Source organism: Podarcis cretensis, assembly GCF_951804945.1.
Source record: "Podarcis cretensis genome assembly, chromosome: 1".
NCBI classification, from domain to species: domain Eukaryota; kingdom Metazoa; phylum Chordata; class Lepidosauria; order Squamata; family Lacertidae; genus Podarcis; species Podarcis cretensis.
This window is the reverse complement of record NC_137170.1, coordinates 87,297,681-87,315,020: the sequence shown is the minus strand read 5'-3', so window position 1 is coordinate 87,315,020 and position 17,340 is coordinate 87,297,681. Positions and strand designations below refer to the sequence as shown.

General features: G+C 47.0%; 2 protein-coding genes across 8 annotated transcripts in view; both read left to right on the top strand.

Annotated features, from left to right (window-relative positions):
• The window catches only part of SPEG (striated muscle enriched protein kinase), a 102,631-nt gene extending 100,359 nt beyond the window's left edge, over positions 1–2,272 (top strand). For all 6 annotated transcript variants that reach the window (XM_079947030.1, XM_079947031.1, XM_079947035.1 and 3 more), the window contains one exon: positions 249–2,272. In XM_079947030.1, coding sequence (XP_079803156.1) covers positions 249–453 — 205 coding nt within the window. In that variant the 3' untranslated portion in view covers positions 454–2,272. The remainder of the gene's footprint in view (positions 1–248) is intronic.
• Positions 2,273–4,151: 1,879 nt separating this feature from the next.
• SPEGNB (SPEG neighbor) lies at positions 4,152–15,752 on the top strand. Of its 2 annotated transcripts, none has more exons than XM_079947379.1 (5): positions 4,152–4,290; positions 9,307–9,440; positions 12,754–13,061; positions 14,047–14,188; positions 15,118–15,752. In XM_079947379.1, exons 2-5 carry the CDS (start codon positions 9,307–9,309, stop codon positions 15,254–15,256), a joined length of 723 nt encoding a protein of 240 aa, XP_079803505.1. In that variant the 5' UTR covers positions 4,152–4,290; the 3' UTR covers positions 15,257–15,752. The 2 variants fall into 2 exon arrangements, with proteins under 2 accessions (XP_079803505.1, XP_079803504.1); XM_079947378.1 differs by lacking the exon at positions 4,152–4,290 and adding an exon at positions 8,494–8,605.
• Positions 15,753–17,340: the final 1,588 nt, after the last annotated feature.

Genomic DNA, 17,340 nt, shown 5'->3' with positions numbered 1-17,340 from the left:
CACATTGCCTATATGAGGCTGGTTAGCCCGCAAAAACTCCCAGGTTCAGTCACCTGAGTGTCCCGGTAGGGCTGGGAAGGGCTGCTGCTCCTGAGCTAGATGGCCCAGCTCAGGATAAGGCAGCTTCCTATATGTTTTCCACAGCTCATTCCTCCAGTCATGTTCCTACTTCCTCCTTGTTCTTCTGGGTCTGGGGAGGGCTAGGGAGGAAAAAGGCAGCCTCATCCTAATATCCCTTGGCCTTGCAGGAGCCGCCCAGCTCTCAAGGACTGCTTTGCCAACCCTTGGCTCCAGGACGCCTACCTGATGAAGCTGCGTCGGCAGACCCTCACCTTCACCACCAGCCGCCTGAAAGAGTTCTTGGTGGAGCACCAGCGGCAGCGCAACGAGGTGGCTACCAAGCACAAGGTCTTACTGCGCTCCTACCATGGCGCCAGCAGCCACATGCCCTAGCCGCCTGCCCTGCCGGAGGAGCCACAGAACATTCCAGCAGGGGGCGTGATGGGCCCAAGCACCCAGCCAGCCAGCCAGGGTGGGACTTGTTGATATACCTCATGGATCAAGAAGAGTCGTCAGCACTGGCCACTGTTCTTCGCTCTACCTACCAGTCCTGGAGGTAGCCTGGCCCAGAGAGAGGGAATCTGGGGGCCGAAAATGGCAGATTGACAAGATTCGCTGCCATGGGGTTGGGTTCAGGGAGGTATGAAGCGCAGTGGGCCATGAAGCCATGCTGTTCCCAGGCCAAGGTCAAGGTCAAGGGGGGAGGAGAAAGCCTTGACGTTTCCTTGTCTAAATAAACTCCTCCTCCCCGTGGGGATGCAAAGGGCCCTTCCTGTATTGTGCCTCAAGGGCTGCGTCTGTACCCTGCGTAGGTCAGGCGCAACCAAGTGCTCCCATTGACTTAACAGCAGATGCAAAACATGCCGGCTGCAGCCACTGAGCAATGGGGCATCTCTTCCTTACATGCCAAGCTGAGCTGAGAAGAAGACAAAGAAGGATCAACCCCGAAGTATTGCAGAGAAGGCATTTCAGCAATGGAAAACTCCAATTCCCCCACCTGTATAGCCAACATATGCCGCATAGGGAGTATAATGGATGTTTCTGGTCCCCAAGGCAGGGGCTGGGAGTGGAGGTGCTGATGGTACTTTCCCTGGGGTTCCTCTCCACTCACCTCTGCTTGGGTATCCAGAAGAATCCAATCATGTGAGGCACCCACCAGTTTTTCCCTGTTTACATACCTACCATCCCACAATGCCTCTTCTTTGCTGCTGCCTTCCTTGTGTTTTTCTGACACGGATACATGCAGCCCAGTCCTACCTTAAGCTTCAGAACCAGTGCAGAAGATAGATGCCTTCTCTCCCTGCATGCCTTTCTGAATCAAGGACATGCTTCAGATACACCACCCCCTCATACATTTGCCTACATGAACCCTCCTCTCTTTCATTGCTCTTTTGCCATAGCCCCTTCTGGCACATACAGATCACTCACGATGGCACAGAGACAAGCAGAGGTCCTCCAAACATAGGCACCTTCTCCTTTTGCAGTCAGGCACATGTGACCTTACATGGCCTCTGGTGGTGGGTGGGTTGAAGAGGACAACAGGGTGGGTTCTAAGTCTTGGGGTGGGGGTAGTGGCCGTTTGTTTCTCTGCTCTTGACCTGTGTAGTGTCCATAGCAAACCAGACCTGACATACCCCACTGAGAAGGGTGGAGGCCATTTTGAAACTGAGAGTCTACAAGTTTTCACAGCTGCTCCTTAGGGCAACCCAGGAAGGACAAACCTGGATTTCGTATGGGTAGGGAATGAAGAGAATGTACCACTGGCGCAGAGTTGAAAGCAGACCTACCAAATGAAGCAGACCTACCTAACCACCCCCACCTTGGCTGTATGAATCCATGACCATGGTTCCCCATCTCAGTCTTTTCACCCCATGCCCCAGTGTGTTTTGATTGTGAAGATGCTCGTTTCCCTGTGGCATGGAGCAAGCAAAGCAAACCAGGACTGCTTCCAGATGGGTGGCTTCCTAGCGCTAATAAATCATTGCTCTTCCACTGTAAGGTACAAGAGGAATTGCAGCTGAACTTTGCACACTATCAGGGATATTGCACTTTTCTGTATGTTCATCCTGCTATGTTCCATCCACACCAGTGGGTGTGACAGAGCTGCTGGGTGGGGGAGGGGGAGGAAAGATCTAATTCACCTAAGTGGCCATTTGAAGAAGAAACCTGAGTGATTCTTAAAAAAATAAAATAAAAATCAGTTATTTATTTAGTGCTAAGCACTTCTTCATTAAAGTGTGATCGCCCATGATTGCTATGAAAGTGTTTCATGTTTGTTTTGGACCAGAAGTGAAGTTTGGAAGTGTATAATTAGGGGGGAAAGCACATTGCTAAAATGGAGGTGACTAGAAATATTTTTTCCCCCCCTTTTATTTTTAAAATTAGTGTTATAGCACTGTAGCACTCTTTAAGAAGCATGCCAGTATTCACATCCCTATCCTAATACCCCAACAAATCAATAATGTTGTTAACAATACTGACAACATTGTTTAAAAACCTTATGCCCAACACAAGCGCCACAAAGGCGCTTGACACTGTCTCACTGACCCACCCCTATTGCAAACGAAAGGGAAGACGGCCTGTTTTCAAAGAAGGACCTCCATGCCAGCTGAGACGCAGGACCAACTGGCTGGGAGCCAAATGGTCCAAGCAAACCCAAACATCTATATAGCTGCATGTAGGCTACTTTCTATAACCTACCCCCCAGTCTTCAGCCCACCCCTAACTCTAACCCCACCCACCACACTATATGTCACCACAACACACTAGGCTTGATAGACAATATAAGGTGAGAGACACAGGACAACCCAGACGGGTTGGCAGGGAACCATCCTAAAAAATAAACATACCAAATGGCTAGCTTAAAAGCAATTACACTAAATGTGAGGGGATTGGGAAACCCTCTTAAAAGAAAATGCATCACCTCGTATGTAAACACCATGAAACCACGCAATACCTTCCTACAGGAAATACACAACCCCCACCCAAAGGAAGCAAACTCCTGAGCAAATCCCACTTCAGTCATGGGTGGCACCTCGCTCAGGAAAGGCCAGCAGAATAGCCATAATACTTAGTAGAGACCTAAATTTCCAAGACACAACAGTGCTAAAAGACAAAAAAGGCAGATTCATTTTTGCTAAAGGGGTACTAGATGGCAAAACTAAACTGACAATTGGCTCCATATATGCCCCAAACACAAAACAACTGGAGTTCAAACAGAAAACACTAAACAAATTCCTCTCCTTCTCCGAAGGGGAAGCAATCTGAGGAGGTGACCTCAACCTAAATATGAGAGGCACCTTCCTAAAAGACATCCATCCTACAACCCCCTGGGCAGTCTTGTCTCACTGCCAGTCACATCTTTCACTCAAAGTGAGAGGCAACCTTGCGGCCACTAAGGTTGTGGGAGTGTGTACACATCCTAAGACATGCCTTGTTCCACGTTACAATTTATATTTTAATGTCTGGCGCTGAGCAGACAAGCTTCAAGCCTGCCACACAAAACACACACTTTGCATCTGATCTAGTACTTACCAGAAGCCATATTTTAAAATAAACAAGGAGTGAAGGGATATCAATCATCCGAGATGAAGCATCAGCAAAGCACTGCTTAACCTTAACGCCCTCCTCCCCAGCATGGGCAGCAAAAGAAGCATTAACAATTCTCTCCTGAAGCACTTCAGCAGTGCTCAGCTTTGTAAGGGGCTTTTCCAAAGCCTTCCTTCTTAGCTGTTCACAAGGGAGTGGGAGTAGATAAAGAGCCCCTTCTCCTTTTCTTTGGAGAAAGGAGTGTGTGTGTGTGTGTGTGTGTAAATATATAAAAAACCTCAACCCTCATCCAGTTAATTAGCTCCACTCCTTTCTCTAAAGAAAAGGAGAAGGCTCTCTCTCTCTCTCTCTCCCTCCCTCCCAGATATTGCTGGACTACAACTCCCATCACTCCTGACCAATTGGCCTCCAGCTCCCACATCCAACAACAACAATATGAGGGGCGCCATTTTCCCCACCTATCCCTGACACATCTGTCTGCAGCTTCTACTCTTCCTGAATAGGCACTGCCCTAAAAGATAGATAAAGTCCCCTCCCTGGCAAAGGGGGAGGGGGATCGACACCTTCAGTTTTCACTGACTCACTCACCAGTGCTAGAGTCAGGGATAGCTGTACTAGTAGGCCGAGCAAAACTTCCTCTCAGGCAGCTGATTCAGAGTTTGCTGAAAGGGCAGCACATTTGTAAGTTCTTTAATTCATTATTGCATTTATTTATTTTTTACTGCCAGGGAAGCAGGGAGGTGTAGGGCTGGAAAAGACTCCTGCCTGAAACCCTGGAGAGCCATAACCGCTGCTGGTCAGCACAGAGAATCCTGAGTTACATAGGCTGACCAGTGGTCTGACTCTGTATAAGGCAGCTTCCTGGGTTCTGTTGTAATTTATGTTGCAGTACTGAGGTCAGAACTGCTTGTTCGTTTCCTCACAACAATGTGTGTGTGTGTGTGTGTGAGAGAGAGAGAGAGAGAGAGAGAGAGAGAGAGAGAGACCCCAAACTACTGGGATAAGAAATTGGAGATACTTCTCCCAAGCCCAGGTTGCTGCTGTTAGAACATTCTCTCACATTCCAGGATGGATGCCATTCTGGAAACTGTAGTGCACTTGACACCTCACTAACTCCTCAGGGACGCTTGAGCTACTACTGTACGTCCTTCAGGTTTCTCTTTTAAATCAGACATCATACTAGTGAGTACCAAAGAAGCTATGCAGAAGCTGTGAGACAAGACTACAAGTCCTAAAGCATAATCCAAATTCTTTTATCAGGTTAAACATGAAGGAAAATGCATAATCAATCAGATATTGTAGCCAATCGGCAGTCCAAAGACGTGGCCATGCGAGTCTGTTGCAGTCTTGTGGCAGCTTAAAGGCTATCACTTTCTTTATGGCATTGGCCAGCTGTGGAGAACCTCGTATCTGGGGATTGAATGCAATCCTTCAGGTCTCCCTATCTGCCCCTCCTCAGGCCACTCCCCTTAGGCCACGCACCTCATCTTTCTTGTCTGGCTGGAATGTGTCCTTGAACTCTGACCATGCCTCTTGACAATGGATGGTCTTTCCCTGGTTACTCATCCTCCATTTTATCATTTTACTGATAAGAAATACATTGGAAAACAAAAAGAAACAACTCCTAGCAGTGCTTGAGTTATGCACAGATCATAGTTGGGGCCCTGACCTGGACTCTGTACCCGACTTATTGATGGCGCTACGTAAATAAGAAATGTGGCATCATCAACAACAACAATAATAGTAATAATAACTGAGCAGAATATTTGGGTTTATACAACTGTGCTCCTGCTCTGGATAATCCACATTCAACCTACTTTCCCTATCAGGACAACTGGGCTGTAGGGACAACTGGGCTGTGGTTCAAAGCACATCCACCTTTGGCAGCCAATTGTACAAGTAAAATAAACAGAAGTAGCTGCACAGAAGTGGTATGGAAGAAGCTCTCCCAGGCTTGAAACCAGGCACAGAGGAGATCTGCTATTGCTGCAGCTCTATAGCAGAAGTTAAATAAATCCTAAACTCCAAAGCAAGGCAGCAGTGTTCAGAAAAAGACAATGTGGAAAACATGCTATGATGATGGAACCCTTTATAAGAATCTTGAAATAAACAGGGTTTTGTGTGTTTTTTTAAAAAAAAACAATTAAAGATCAGATCTAATCAGGACATAATATAACCCATGTTAACAAGGAAATTAAACATTTTTAAAAGAAGCTACAGGGAGGATCAATATCTACAACAAGGGAAACAGATTTCCTGTCTTGCACGTCAAACTTGTATTTTAATAAACTAAAATTTTAATAAACTAACATTTTAATAGCATTGAGACTTTCCGTGGTGTAGTGATAAATTCTGAACTACAGGAGCTCTTCATGATAACCACCATAGCCACATCTCTTCAAGATTATACAACAAAAATGAATAATTGGCCAAAGCAGACATAGAATCATAGAGTTGGAAGGGACCATGAGGGTCATCTAGTCCAACCCCCTGCAAGGCAGGAATCTTTTGCCCAACGTGGGGCTTAAACACTCGACCCTGAGATTAAGAGTCTCATGCTCTACCAACTGATTATGGTTGCAATACCAAGTCTACCTTTTCTCCTCCTATCCCCCCCACAAAAAAAAAAAACAACTTTTGCTCAGCGTCTAGCTTGAAGATGAGTTCTTCCGGTGGACTCAAAAGCTATCTCACTATTTTGTGTCCTTTTGATAGCATAATAAAGGGAATCTATTCCCCCCCCCAAAATTGAAATGGCCTTTCAACCCTCAGTCATGTATGCTAATCAGTGTGACCCACCTCTTTCTCCGCTCAGCTCATTTGGTGGGTTTCTCTCGGAATGGGAAAAGCTTATTTATTTGGCACACAGAGGATTGGCAAATAGAGCCTGGGTATGGATTAGAGCCCCAGGAGATGACATCATTGTCCCTGCTGCAAAACAAGCGGGCAGCAATTTCTGGGGACGTTATTATTTTATTGGTTGAAAAAATAATAAGCAGTGCCACCTTTTAATTTAAATTAATAGCATATCCTACCTTTCCATTCAGAAATGAAACGAAGATGCATAACAAGGCTAATCAGCATTCTCTCTACTCCTGAGCATGTCAGTGCAGTTAAACTGCTTCAGGACCTCATGGTCAAATGGGTCTATTTGGAATGTGGATTGAATAAATCCATAAAGATTTCTGTACAGTAGAGTCGGCCGGCATTCTGGGGCCTGTGGACACATTTGCAAGCTGGAGAAGGTGAATGGTATGTTTAAATTGAAATGTACTATGTAAAACTTAATTTAAAAATATTTATATAAAAGAAGAAAAGGAAGTGTCTTGGGCACCACACACACACACACCACCAAGACAATGGAAAGCTTCTTCCTAACCTACGGTGATTTCAGTGGGGAGGAGGATCCTGCAGTGCCACGAAAGGCCTCTGTGGGCACCTGTGCCTTGGCAAGCACCACACTGGCATCTCCTGCTGTACTGTAGTCACATAACTGCTTCAGCACAACCAGGGCTTCCAAGTTGTCCTTGGCCTTGATCCTATGCCAGTAACTACCACCGGAAATGGAGAAATCAAACAGGTGACTTCCCCCCATTATTCTCTTTTCACTGGCCCCCTTTTCTTCTCTTTAAAAAAGTGCTAAATATCTTCCATACTATGTAGGACAACTGTGTGTCAGAGGTATACATAAATAGGTACATCCATCTCAGCAAAAAGCAACCGAATCCAGGGGCATTTTAAGGATTAAGAGCTTTATTTTGGCATAAGTATTCATGGACTATAGTCCATTTCATCAAAAAGTGATAGTCATGCCTGAGGTAAAATGTTTTGCTGGAGAATTCCACAGGAGATGTTGGGGAGTGTGTTCCCCAACAACGGACATAACTGCTTTTGGTGGACACTCCTACTTTTCTGTGTGAATCCATATGTAGTCTGCTTAATTTCACTCCTTATTATATGATTTGGAGATGTGTGCAGCATTAGGTGAACTACTGGCTGGTGTCATATGGGTTTGGGGAGAATTTTGCTTCTGTTTGCATTTTAAGACAAACCTATTTAATTTGCATTTCCTGTTACAACGTACAAAACGAAACACAGCCATCTTTCCCTGAACTTTGTGGTGAGGTTCTCCACCCAAAAGTGATGTACAAAAATGCCACCAATTAGGAGAAAGTATAAATATGCATATACTCAGGGATAGTGTAAAGAAAAATGCACATATTAGTGAAAAATGACATATAAAACACAATAGCGAAAAATTGTATGTTAGCCAAAATTGGAAATGAATCAGGCGTTAAAATGCCGTTGGATTTTTTGTGAGGGCAAATTCACGAACTGATACAGAAAACGTGGCAAACTGAATTTAAGATGGTGGAAATGAGGAACTGAGGAAATTAAAACGGATAGATTTGTTCCTCCCTGGATGAGGGTATTTTGAGTATACCAAAGGGGTTCATTGTGACGACTGTGGATGATCCACTGGAGCGGCTTGTCCTGCCAATACAATATCCGCTCATCCGAGCAAAGATCCAGCTCTTCCCAACTCTTGGGATATCCTCTGATCCTGTTGCTTGCTACTCCAAACTGTTCTCATCCCTTCCAGTCCTCCTAAGGCAGCGTGTGCATTGGGAACAGCCCAGACAGCGGAGCCTCGCCCTGCCACTCTGTCTCTCAGCCAGAGGGCAGGAATGGTTGCAGCTGCTCCATCTGGGTCCCTCTGGGCTGGTCAATGTGATTACACAGCACCGGGCTGCAATCAGTGCAGCCCCAATTCTCACAGGTAGCTGGCAACAGGCTATATAAGGGAGCGCCCAGGATTCCCGTCTGGGCAGGGGGGACGCGCCCCCCCCCCAGCCAAAGAAGGAGACGTCAGGGCAGGAATGCAGCTGTGGGCATGGGCAGACCTGGCTTCTCCCCTGCAGAGATATAAATTTGGGTGGGATGAGGGGCCTGTGGCCTTTTCCAACACAGCGGAGCTGCATTGGTGCTGTCTACGGTAAGAGAGCTCAACCTCATCAGCAGAGAAGGGGGCCCCTGAGAACTCATGCCCTGTCCCAGCCCTACCACATGCTCCAACAACACCCTACCTCGGGACATGCCTTGGGGAGTGGGAGAGCTGCCTCTTAACTCTCCTTATCTGAGGTGCCTCAGCCTTCCATGAAAGACATGGATCAAAACAGAACGGCTCAGCTGCTCACCAACTGGACAACCTCTTCCATGGCTCAGTTGGTAGAGCATGAGACTCTTAATCTCAGGGTCGTGGGTTTGAGCCCTACATTGGGCAAAAGATATCTTCATTGCAGGAGGTTGGACTAGATGACTGTCATGGTCTCTTCCAACTCTACAGCTCTGTGATGCTATGACCCTCACCAGGGTGTGTCTAAAACTGGAGATATAATAATGAGGGTGTGGGCAAAAGCACAACTTTATTCTCATCCCACTTCAGTGGGTCTGGACTGATTTGCCCCAGAAGAGTGAAGATGACACTCACTGAGGTGTCTTTGCAGTTGTATACATGGAGCAAGACAGCATGGGTCCTCTTGAGATGGTTGATGTGAGCCTCATGGCGTTCCAGCCATGGCGTTGGGTGGAAGCAGGAAGGAAGAGGGTTGGACTCTGTGCTATGTAGGAGCCTGTTTCTCTCCCTCTCTCCCCCACCCCCAATATTGAACCTGCTACTCCTCCATCTCCCCACAGATGTCAAAAGCTGCACCCAAGAAACCAGCAGCAGGTGCTGCAGCCCCTCCCCCTGCAGGATTTTCCCTGGACATAAATGACCCTCAGGTGCAGAATGCTGCCATCCGCATCCAGGCTTCCTATCGAGGGCACAGGTGAGGGGGATGGCAGGTGGGAGGATGGGACTGTTATCAGGGCTGGGCTGAAAATGCACCTCTTTTGTCCCTGCTTTTGACACCCAAGAATGGGTCCACCCTGCTCTTCTGGTGGTAAATCGTTTTAACTGGTTTTCATCTTGCATGTTCATATTGTTGCAACCCACCCTATGGTAAAGGATGGGTAAAAATCCAAGTATTATTAGTAGTAGTTGTAGTAGTAGTGGTGGTGGTGGTGTCTAGTAGTGTTGAGAGCAGGAGAGCTTGTAGAACTGAACATCAAGACTGATTATGTCTCCAGTAGTATGGGGTATGGCTGTGCAGAGAGGCTCAGACCCATAATATCTCCACCCCATCTGCATACACTATTCACACTTCCTCTGTTCTGCTGCTCGCCCCGCCCCCCGCCCCCCGCCCCCCGCTGCTGGATTTCCCCCAGATTGCCATTTGTCCCAATATATCACTTAAGAGCAGCTTTTCCCTCAAAAAGGAGCAAGGCAAGCAGAAAACTTGGCACAGCACAAGTGGAAGGGTAAAAGAGCCCTGACCTTGTTTGGTGGTAAAATCATCAGAGGGAGCTCCCTTGGTTGTTCCACTGTCCTCAGAAGTTCAAGGGGTGGTAGCCTGGAAAAGGACACTTTCTATGTGGGGCATCCTTAAATTTTGGAGTTCCCTCTCTGCAGAGGTGTGCCCCACATAATTTTATACTTCCCATCGCATTCTGAAAATACACCTCTTTAACTTGACCTTTGAATATTTATCTGTCTCTCTGTGCTTCTGACTACCCACCCTATTTTTGTGACTCTAACTTGTTTTAAACAAGTGCTTTCAATATTGAGTTTTTAAATTGCTGTGGCTCCTCCCCGGGCGCTGGGTAATAAAGCAAATAAATAAGGGTTAGAGTGTGCTCATGAAGACAAAGGGCAACCTGAGCAGTATTTTGAGAAGCTGTGGTGGTTCCAGAATATAGTTGTGCAGTGGAAGAGGGTGCAAGAGACAGCAGACATGAAATGGATGAGCGAGAAGGGCAAAAACCAAGGAGGAGGTGAGAGAAGCAGCCAGGGACTTTGGGGAGGCAGCAGGTGATCTGGAAGACAAGGCAACAGAGGACTGGCTTTAGGCATGTAGCAAAGAGGGGGGAAACAAAACTCCAGCACATGTGAGAACTGCAGGTTTGGACTCTGCCATTCTTATTACAGCCCAAAATGTTGTCTGGAATTGGGAAGTTTGGCTGCATAAAGATTCCAAAACTTTCATGGGAAAGGGGAACTTTGGAGATGGAAAAAAGGTGGACGGATGCCTTGCTTCACTGGGATAGTTTCTCCTTTGCTCCATTTAACTAAAATACTTAAAATGTAACACTCCTGGCAGCACACTCAAGGCTCATCCACACTTATCTTTTGCCCTCCGCTTTCTAGGCACATGTCCACATTTTAAAACTCCGCATGCAAGAGTTGTTGTGAGGTCCCACCCTCTGCTTTCACCTGCTTTCACTCTTTAATGCTGAATCGGAACAAACAGCAATTCAGAGTTTCTGTGGATTGCTGTTTGCTCCAATTTAGTGCTAAAGAGCAGGTTTTCACAGGGGAAGAACCACAGCAAAAAAGGGGGGGCCTCAGATATGGAGGTTGAAAGCACATACATGTGACTAGAAACATAGCACAAAAGGAAGTCTGGATGAGCCCTGACTCAGGTGGCCTCAAGACAGTCAGCATCTTGCAGGAAGGACTGAGGCACATACAGAAGTTTGCACAGTGACAGTGCTATGTTGCTGTAGCACAACATATCCACTTTTTAAAATAACTCTTTTTTGGTTAGGAAGTACACTGTAAAGTGTGGGCTTAATGTATTGTTAACAGAAAGATGCACACACCCCTTCAAAGTAAATCAGGATGAATGCCCATTGCCATATAGCTACCGCCACAAACAAGTCACCTCAATAAAGATCAGGCATAAGCATTAGCACCTTCAAATGCAGTGAAGTCATTTCCCCTTGCTGCGTTTCAAGCCACTTTGGCACATTGCTGTACACACCAGAGAGTGTGCAGGGATGCCTTCACCTGATGGGCATTACCTCTTTGGTTTTCCTGCGTCTGCAACACACCCATCCTTCACCACCAAACTCCAATTCAACAAAACAGTCGTCTGTGCATGCCAATAGGTGTCTCGCATGTTGGTACCTCATCTTAACCTTGGCTTATGCTTGCAAATAGGATGGAAAATGGTTTGAGGGAAAATGCATCCAACAGCAGAATTTCTCCAGAAACTACAGGATAGACATGAATTGTGGCTAACCTCATGTGCTGAGGGCTTCAAACACCAGCAGTGGGAGCGCACTGGAGCCAGAGTAAATGGTAATGAGTACACAGCCATAGTCTAACCACCAGGTGAACTTTGTGCAAGAAAATCAGGTTCACACCTCAGCTCCTCCATTCAATCCAGTTTCTGAACTACTAGCAACCTCTTCATTGAGGATTCATTCGGATTTGGTTGCACAAAGTTTGTGAGCAGCTTATATGGCATTGGTTATTTAGCATTCATTTTGAGTTGTTTGCAGGGAGGTTACATGATGCCATGTCAAGGAATTGTTATCCCATGCTTTCTAGTACGTTTTCTTGTCACTTCCCTAACAATAATAATAATAACCTGGTTTTATTTTATTGGAAGCGGGTTTGTTGCACCAGAGAGCTAAATCCACATCAATTGCACAATCTGAATTTTCTGGAACGCAGTTGACTCTTGTATGCAAAATAGCGACAGCCTTGGAAGCACCCAAAACTCCCACCACTCTTGCTCATCACTCTCATTTGCCTTGGAACTATTGGCACACAAAAAAGGGTGCAGCAGCTATTCAGTTTAAGGAGGTAACTCCAGCATCAAAATATAAGCCAATGACTATGTTTTCATCCCTGATTATACTTGTTTTTATCAATTCTGTGGAGCTGAGGAGAAGAGGGATTGAGTAAGAAGAATTCTGCAGAATGTCCCGTTTCCCCAGTCAATCAGATTCTACCCATTTAGCCACAGAGCATTTACTATCATAATATTGTTGATTAATTAGCTGCAGCTTGATAACATGTGGTTCTGAGTGGTTGGCAGGCTGGTCGGGGGTTGGCTGCTCCTTCCAGGCTGCCCAGTTGTGTCACAGCTGGCGACTGCTGCTGCTATCTCCTGCTGTTCTTCTGATCTCTGTCTGTTTTGGCCCTGGGTACCATTAGAGGCAGAGCACTTTGCCACCCTCATTCATGGGGGAGAGGAGCTCCAAGAGGAGCCTTAAAGGCCTGCTGCTTAACCCCCTCCTCTCCACTACAAGGTCCCGCAAGGAAATGAAGGAGAAGGGCCCCCCACGGGTGCTGAAGAACCTCACGGACGTGATGCTGATTGAGGGGAGCGCAGCCAAGCTGGAGTGTCGCATCAGTGCCTTCCCCGACCCCTTCATCCGCTGGTCCAAAGATGGTGCGGAACTCAAGGACGGGCCCAAGTACCGCTATGTCTTTGAGGACCCAGACATCGTCGCCTTGGTGGTCCGTGATGCTGGCCTTCCTGACCTGGGCAAGTACACCATCTCCGTGAAGAACCCCTTTGGAGAGTGCTTCGACTCGGCACGTCTCCTCGTGGAAGGTAATACGGCCTGCCTCCCTTCCTTACATAGCCACACACCCCTTCTAAACTTAGCCACTCACATCCCCTGGGAAGCCAAGCCATTCTTGCAAAGATCCTCATTACGGGGAGATCTCAATTTGGCACATCTCAGGAGGGGAAGGTAATAGCACTCTCTGCTCTGCTCCTTCAAGTCATGCCCCCCCCATTCCCTGCCCATTTCTATTCATAGCCTTGTATCTTGCGTAGAGAAAGCCAAGCCCCTTCTAACTTTAGCCATGCCTCTGCCAAGACGTAGCCTTCTTCCTCCCTTCTAGGTCTCATCGTGGCCCTACCTAGCTATGATGCCAGACCTGAAGGAAGAGAAGAAAGGCAGGGGGAACCCTCTGATGGAAACTCAGGATAGTTTAGTCAGTCATCAGGAAAGGAGGCTAATCCCTGAGACTTGGGCCCAAGAGGGCAGTCTCCTTTCACAACACCTACCGCCTCTAGGCATGGGTTGGAAGAAGATGCGTTAGTCAGAAATAGGGGTTGCTTTTTGTGTGTGATTATTCAATTAATCTAATCCCTGCAAACAAACGTGTACTGTTCCCCCCCCCCCCAATCCCTAAACCCCTACGCAGCAGCTGGGGAAACTGCAAAGTCTATATCCCTGCACAGTATACAAAAACCTGCATAACCAGAAATTGTTCTGACTCTCAAATTCTGTTCTACAGTGAACCTGGTACCTGGGGAGCTCCTTTGTAGGAATTTATTTATTTACCTCGTTTGCCAAAGTATACCTATGGTGCAACAGGGTTTACCAAGTAAATAACTGGAAGATATTCCGTGGCCATCAGACAGAAATTCTAGAACACCTGGAACAGGACACAGCACCATAACAAAACTTGCAGCCCCAGCATTAGGTCCTCATGCCCTAGCAGAGGATTCTGCTGCCCGTCCCCTTGGCAAAAGATGGCTAAGCAAGGGCCCTTGCTCTGATCTCACCTGCTCTCTCCCTCTGCAGTGCCTGCCAAGATTCAAAAGGGCCCAGACAGCACAAAAGCCAAGAAAGGCAGCACAGTCAACCTGACAGCCCACATCAGTGGGGAGCCCGCACCTGATGTTGGCTGGGCCAAGGATGGTGAGGATATTGAAGAGGACGATCGGTGAGTGAAATTCGCCACTGGTGTAATAAGCTTCATAGCACCAACACTGCTTGGGCAGGTGGGCAGCAAGGGGAGCCCGAGAACCACGTCCCTCACCCCTTTCTTTCCTGATTCCATAAGCACTACTAGTTCATGTTCAAATCAACAGGGCTGATGCAATAGCTTGAATTCTCGCATGGGGAACGCGATAACATAAGCTTTCCTTTTTGAAAGAAAGAAGAAGGAAGCACATAGTTCTTCTGGTTATTACAGAGGGCCTTAATGTGTAAGAATCAAAGGACACGTGTGTTGAGTCAGGATAAGTGTGATTTCTTCTTTTAACACAAGTCCTGTTGATTCCTGTGTTCTCATTTGTATTGGACCAGGATGGAACTGACCTGGCAGAGCTAAAAGCATCAAGATCAGGGGCTTCCTTGCCTAGTAGTTAATGGGGAGGAAGTGAGAGAAAGATCAGCATCTGTAATTGCAGTCATTCTGAAATTCTTCAGTTTTGCAGCCCCTCAGCAACTCCCCCCCCCCTGCAGCATTGGTACCATTCTCAAAGCCAGCACTGCATTTTAAAAACAGATTTTAGGTCAGGCCATCAAGAATGGTGCTTTTAATTAGTATTTTGTTATGGGGACGGAATTAGTAGACTGTTGCAGTGCCATAATATAAAAATCATGGGCCCTGGGCCAGAGTCTTCTTTTTGATAATTCCAGCCCAAGTTAAAACAGCCTTGACCTCCATTGTCAAAAAGAAAATAAAATAAATCAAGTGCAAGGCCGTATGTTTGCTGGTTCTGCAGCTCAGTTAGTCAGCCTCGCCCAAATGGAACTGATGGACTGCCAGCGGTCGATGGGTCAGTTTAGCAGCTTCTGCTTTGTGTCCCAACACCAGCTGTCTCTAAGGGCCCTGACTTGAGATTTCCACCTTTCCCTTCCCTGCAGCGTATACTATAACATCGGCAGTGACTCAACAACTCTCACCATCAAAAAGGTGTCGCCGGCGGATGCTGGGAAGTACGAGGTCTTTGTGGAGAACAGCCTGGGCATGGACCAGTCTTTTGCACGCCTTGATGTGATCTGAGCTCCTGCCTCCCCCCTGCCTCCTGTACAGTTCCCCCCAAAAAAGAAACTCTCTGTCATTGCAAAGTATGGTCCAGGGCCATTGTCCTGGAGAGAAGGCTGGGGAAAGCAAATTAAGCCCTGCAGTGGCGCTGTAGGGATATCCTGTCCTGTCCCCCCTAAGATGCAATAGGGAGTCCTTCTCTCATTGCCCCTTTGGCTCTCACCAATGTCATTCTGCCATACCTTTCCTGGCAAGAGTTCCCCACTGTGCCCCAGGGCTGAATCCATTTCTTGGGCAGGTGGGTCCCATCTCCTTGCAGGCTAATCACTTTGTGCAGCCATCGCTGAAATACCTCCACTCCAAGGATGCAGAAGGGGCTGTGCAGTCCTCCCATCGGCAGCACCCGCTTTCCCCCAGCACTTCAGAGATTGTGAACCATCCCAGAAGCCTCCAGATTCTTCCTGACCTGTTTTCTTGCTATTTGAACTAAATAAAACCAGCTGGTTGTACAGAGGACTTGTGTGTGCTACATGCAGTTTATCAGCAGGAAATTAAAATCCTGGAAATCTCATTTGTGTGCTGCAAAGGTGGAGTGTGGGAAGAGTTTCTAGCTTTTTTTCTTTCTCAGATAAAACCTAAAGTCAACAAGAGGGTTCTGTTGGTTCAGAGAATAGGGGCTCATCCAAACTTTCGTCTGTCCCACGTTATCTAGGCACTGGTTTGTAATTTATAGGTCTGGGTCTGAATGGGGTTTTAGTTTGTCCCGCCACTTTCCCCAGGAAAACTATGTTTACTGCTAAATCCGAACAAACAGCAATCCATGCAGTTTGCTCCAGTTCAGTGGTAAACAGAGGGGCCAGACAAAAAACCCCTGCAGGCCTAGAAATCACAGGCCTATGCTTTAGCACAAATGGAAGTGCAGATGATTCCTAGGATTGCTGCAGACTAGAAGGCCCCGTGAGTCTATCTGGTCCCCTAATGGGTCCTGCTAAAAAAATAAATAATAATCTTATCCCACAAAGTCCTTCCTCTCTCCCAGGACCATGTAATCACCCAGCTTCAGGTACAAAAGACTATTTGTGTTCCTGTTCCATATTTGTATCGGTGCTCGGATGGCATCCAGCAATCTTTTCAACCTTCCCCTGCAGAGAACATTAGCTCAGGCGTCTTCATTCTGGGTACCTGGCTGAACTGAACACAGTTTGGTCTCTTCTCCTCTCACATTGTGTTTCCTGAAATGTAGTTCTTCTCAGTAAGTTCTGGAACCAGGATTTTGCCCTTATTCCCTTGGCAACGCTGCCTCCTGCAGGCACTAAAAGGCACTGCAGGACCCCTTTCCCCTGCCCCACAAGCAAGCTGTTCTGGAGATATAAATAGTCCTTCCTGACCATATCAGGGATTGTTTGGGCTGCACAGCTGCTCATCTTATTCACATTACAACAGCACACAACGCTGTATGTCTGTCTCTCACAAATGATGCCATGCCTGGCAGGACTCAACACTAAAGCATGTACTAGGGAATAGTAATGAAGAGTGCTTCTGGGTATGTGCAGAGTGCTTTCTACAAATGAGCATCTTGTAGTGGATCACAGTCCAGCAAGTGTATGGTAAATTTTGAAGTACATCAGCTCATCACAACAGCCCCGATAGCAAGACATCCCAGGAAGAGTCAAAAAATGGCAGACAAATGTGTTGGTCTTGATGGATTATCGTAACACAAACACCAATATAGAACATAATGCAAAAAGTTATTAGGATTAGGATGGAATTCGATGCAGTTTCCTGGGACTAAGCGTCATTGGATTCAGTAGTGCTTGCTTGTAACTGCACAGGTTCAGCTTGTAAAACCACAGAAAGCTTTAAGAAAAGATCCTCAATCAGCAGCCCTTCTTTTAATTAGAAGTGCAAATCATCCTGCAAGTAAGTAAGAAGCCACACTCACCTGCCCCACACCCACCGTGTATGCCAGACCTGGCTTAAAATGTGCTTGTACTCAGTGGCGTAGTGTGGGTTGTCAGCACCCAGGGCAAGGCAAGTAATTTGTACCCCCTAACCCTACCCCTAACCCTAACCCCCAGATGTTGCGCCCGGTGCGGCCGGCC

Excerpts from the sequence above, each read along its gene's own strand:
- SPEGNB (XM_079947379.1), top strand. The coding sequence starts at position 9,307 with ATGTCAAAAGCTGCACCCAAGAAACCAGCAGCAGGTGCTGCAGCCCCT. Across the intron at positions 13,062-14,046 it reads GGCACGTCTCCTCGTGGAAG|TGCCTGCCAAGATTCAAAAG; the intron begins GTAATACGGCCT and ends CTCCCTCTGCAG. Across the intron at positions 14,189-15,117 it reads GATATTGAAGAGGACGATCG|CGTATACTATAACATCGGCA; the intron begins GTGAGTGAAATT and ends CCTTCCCTGCAG.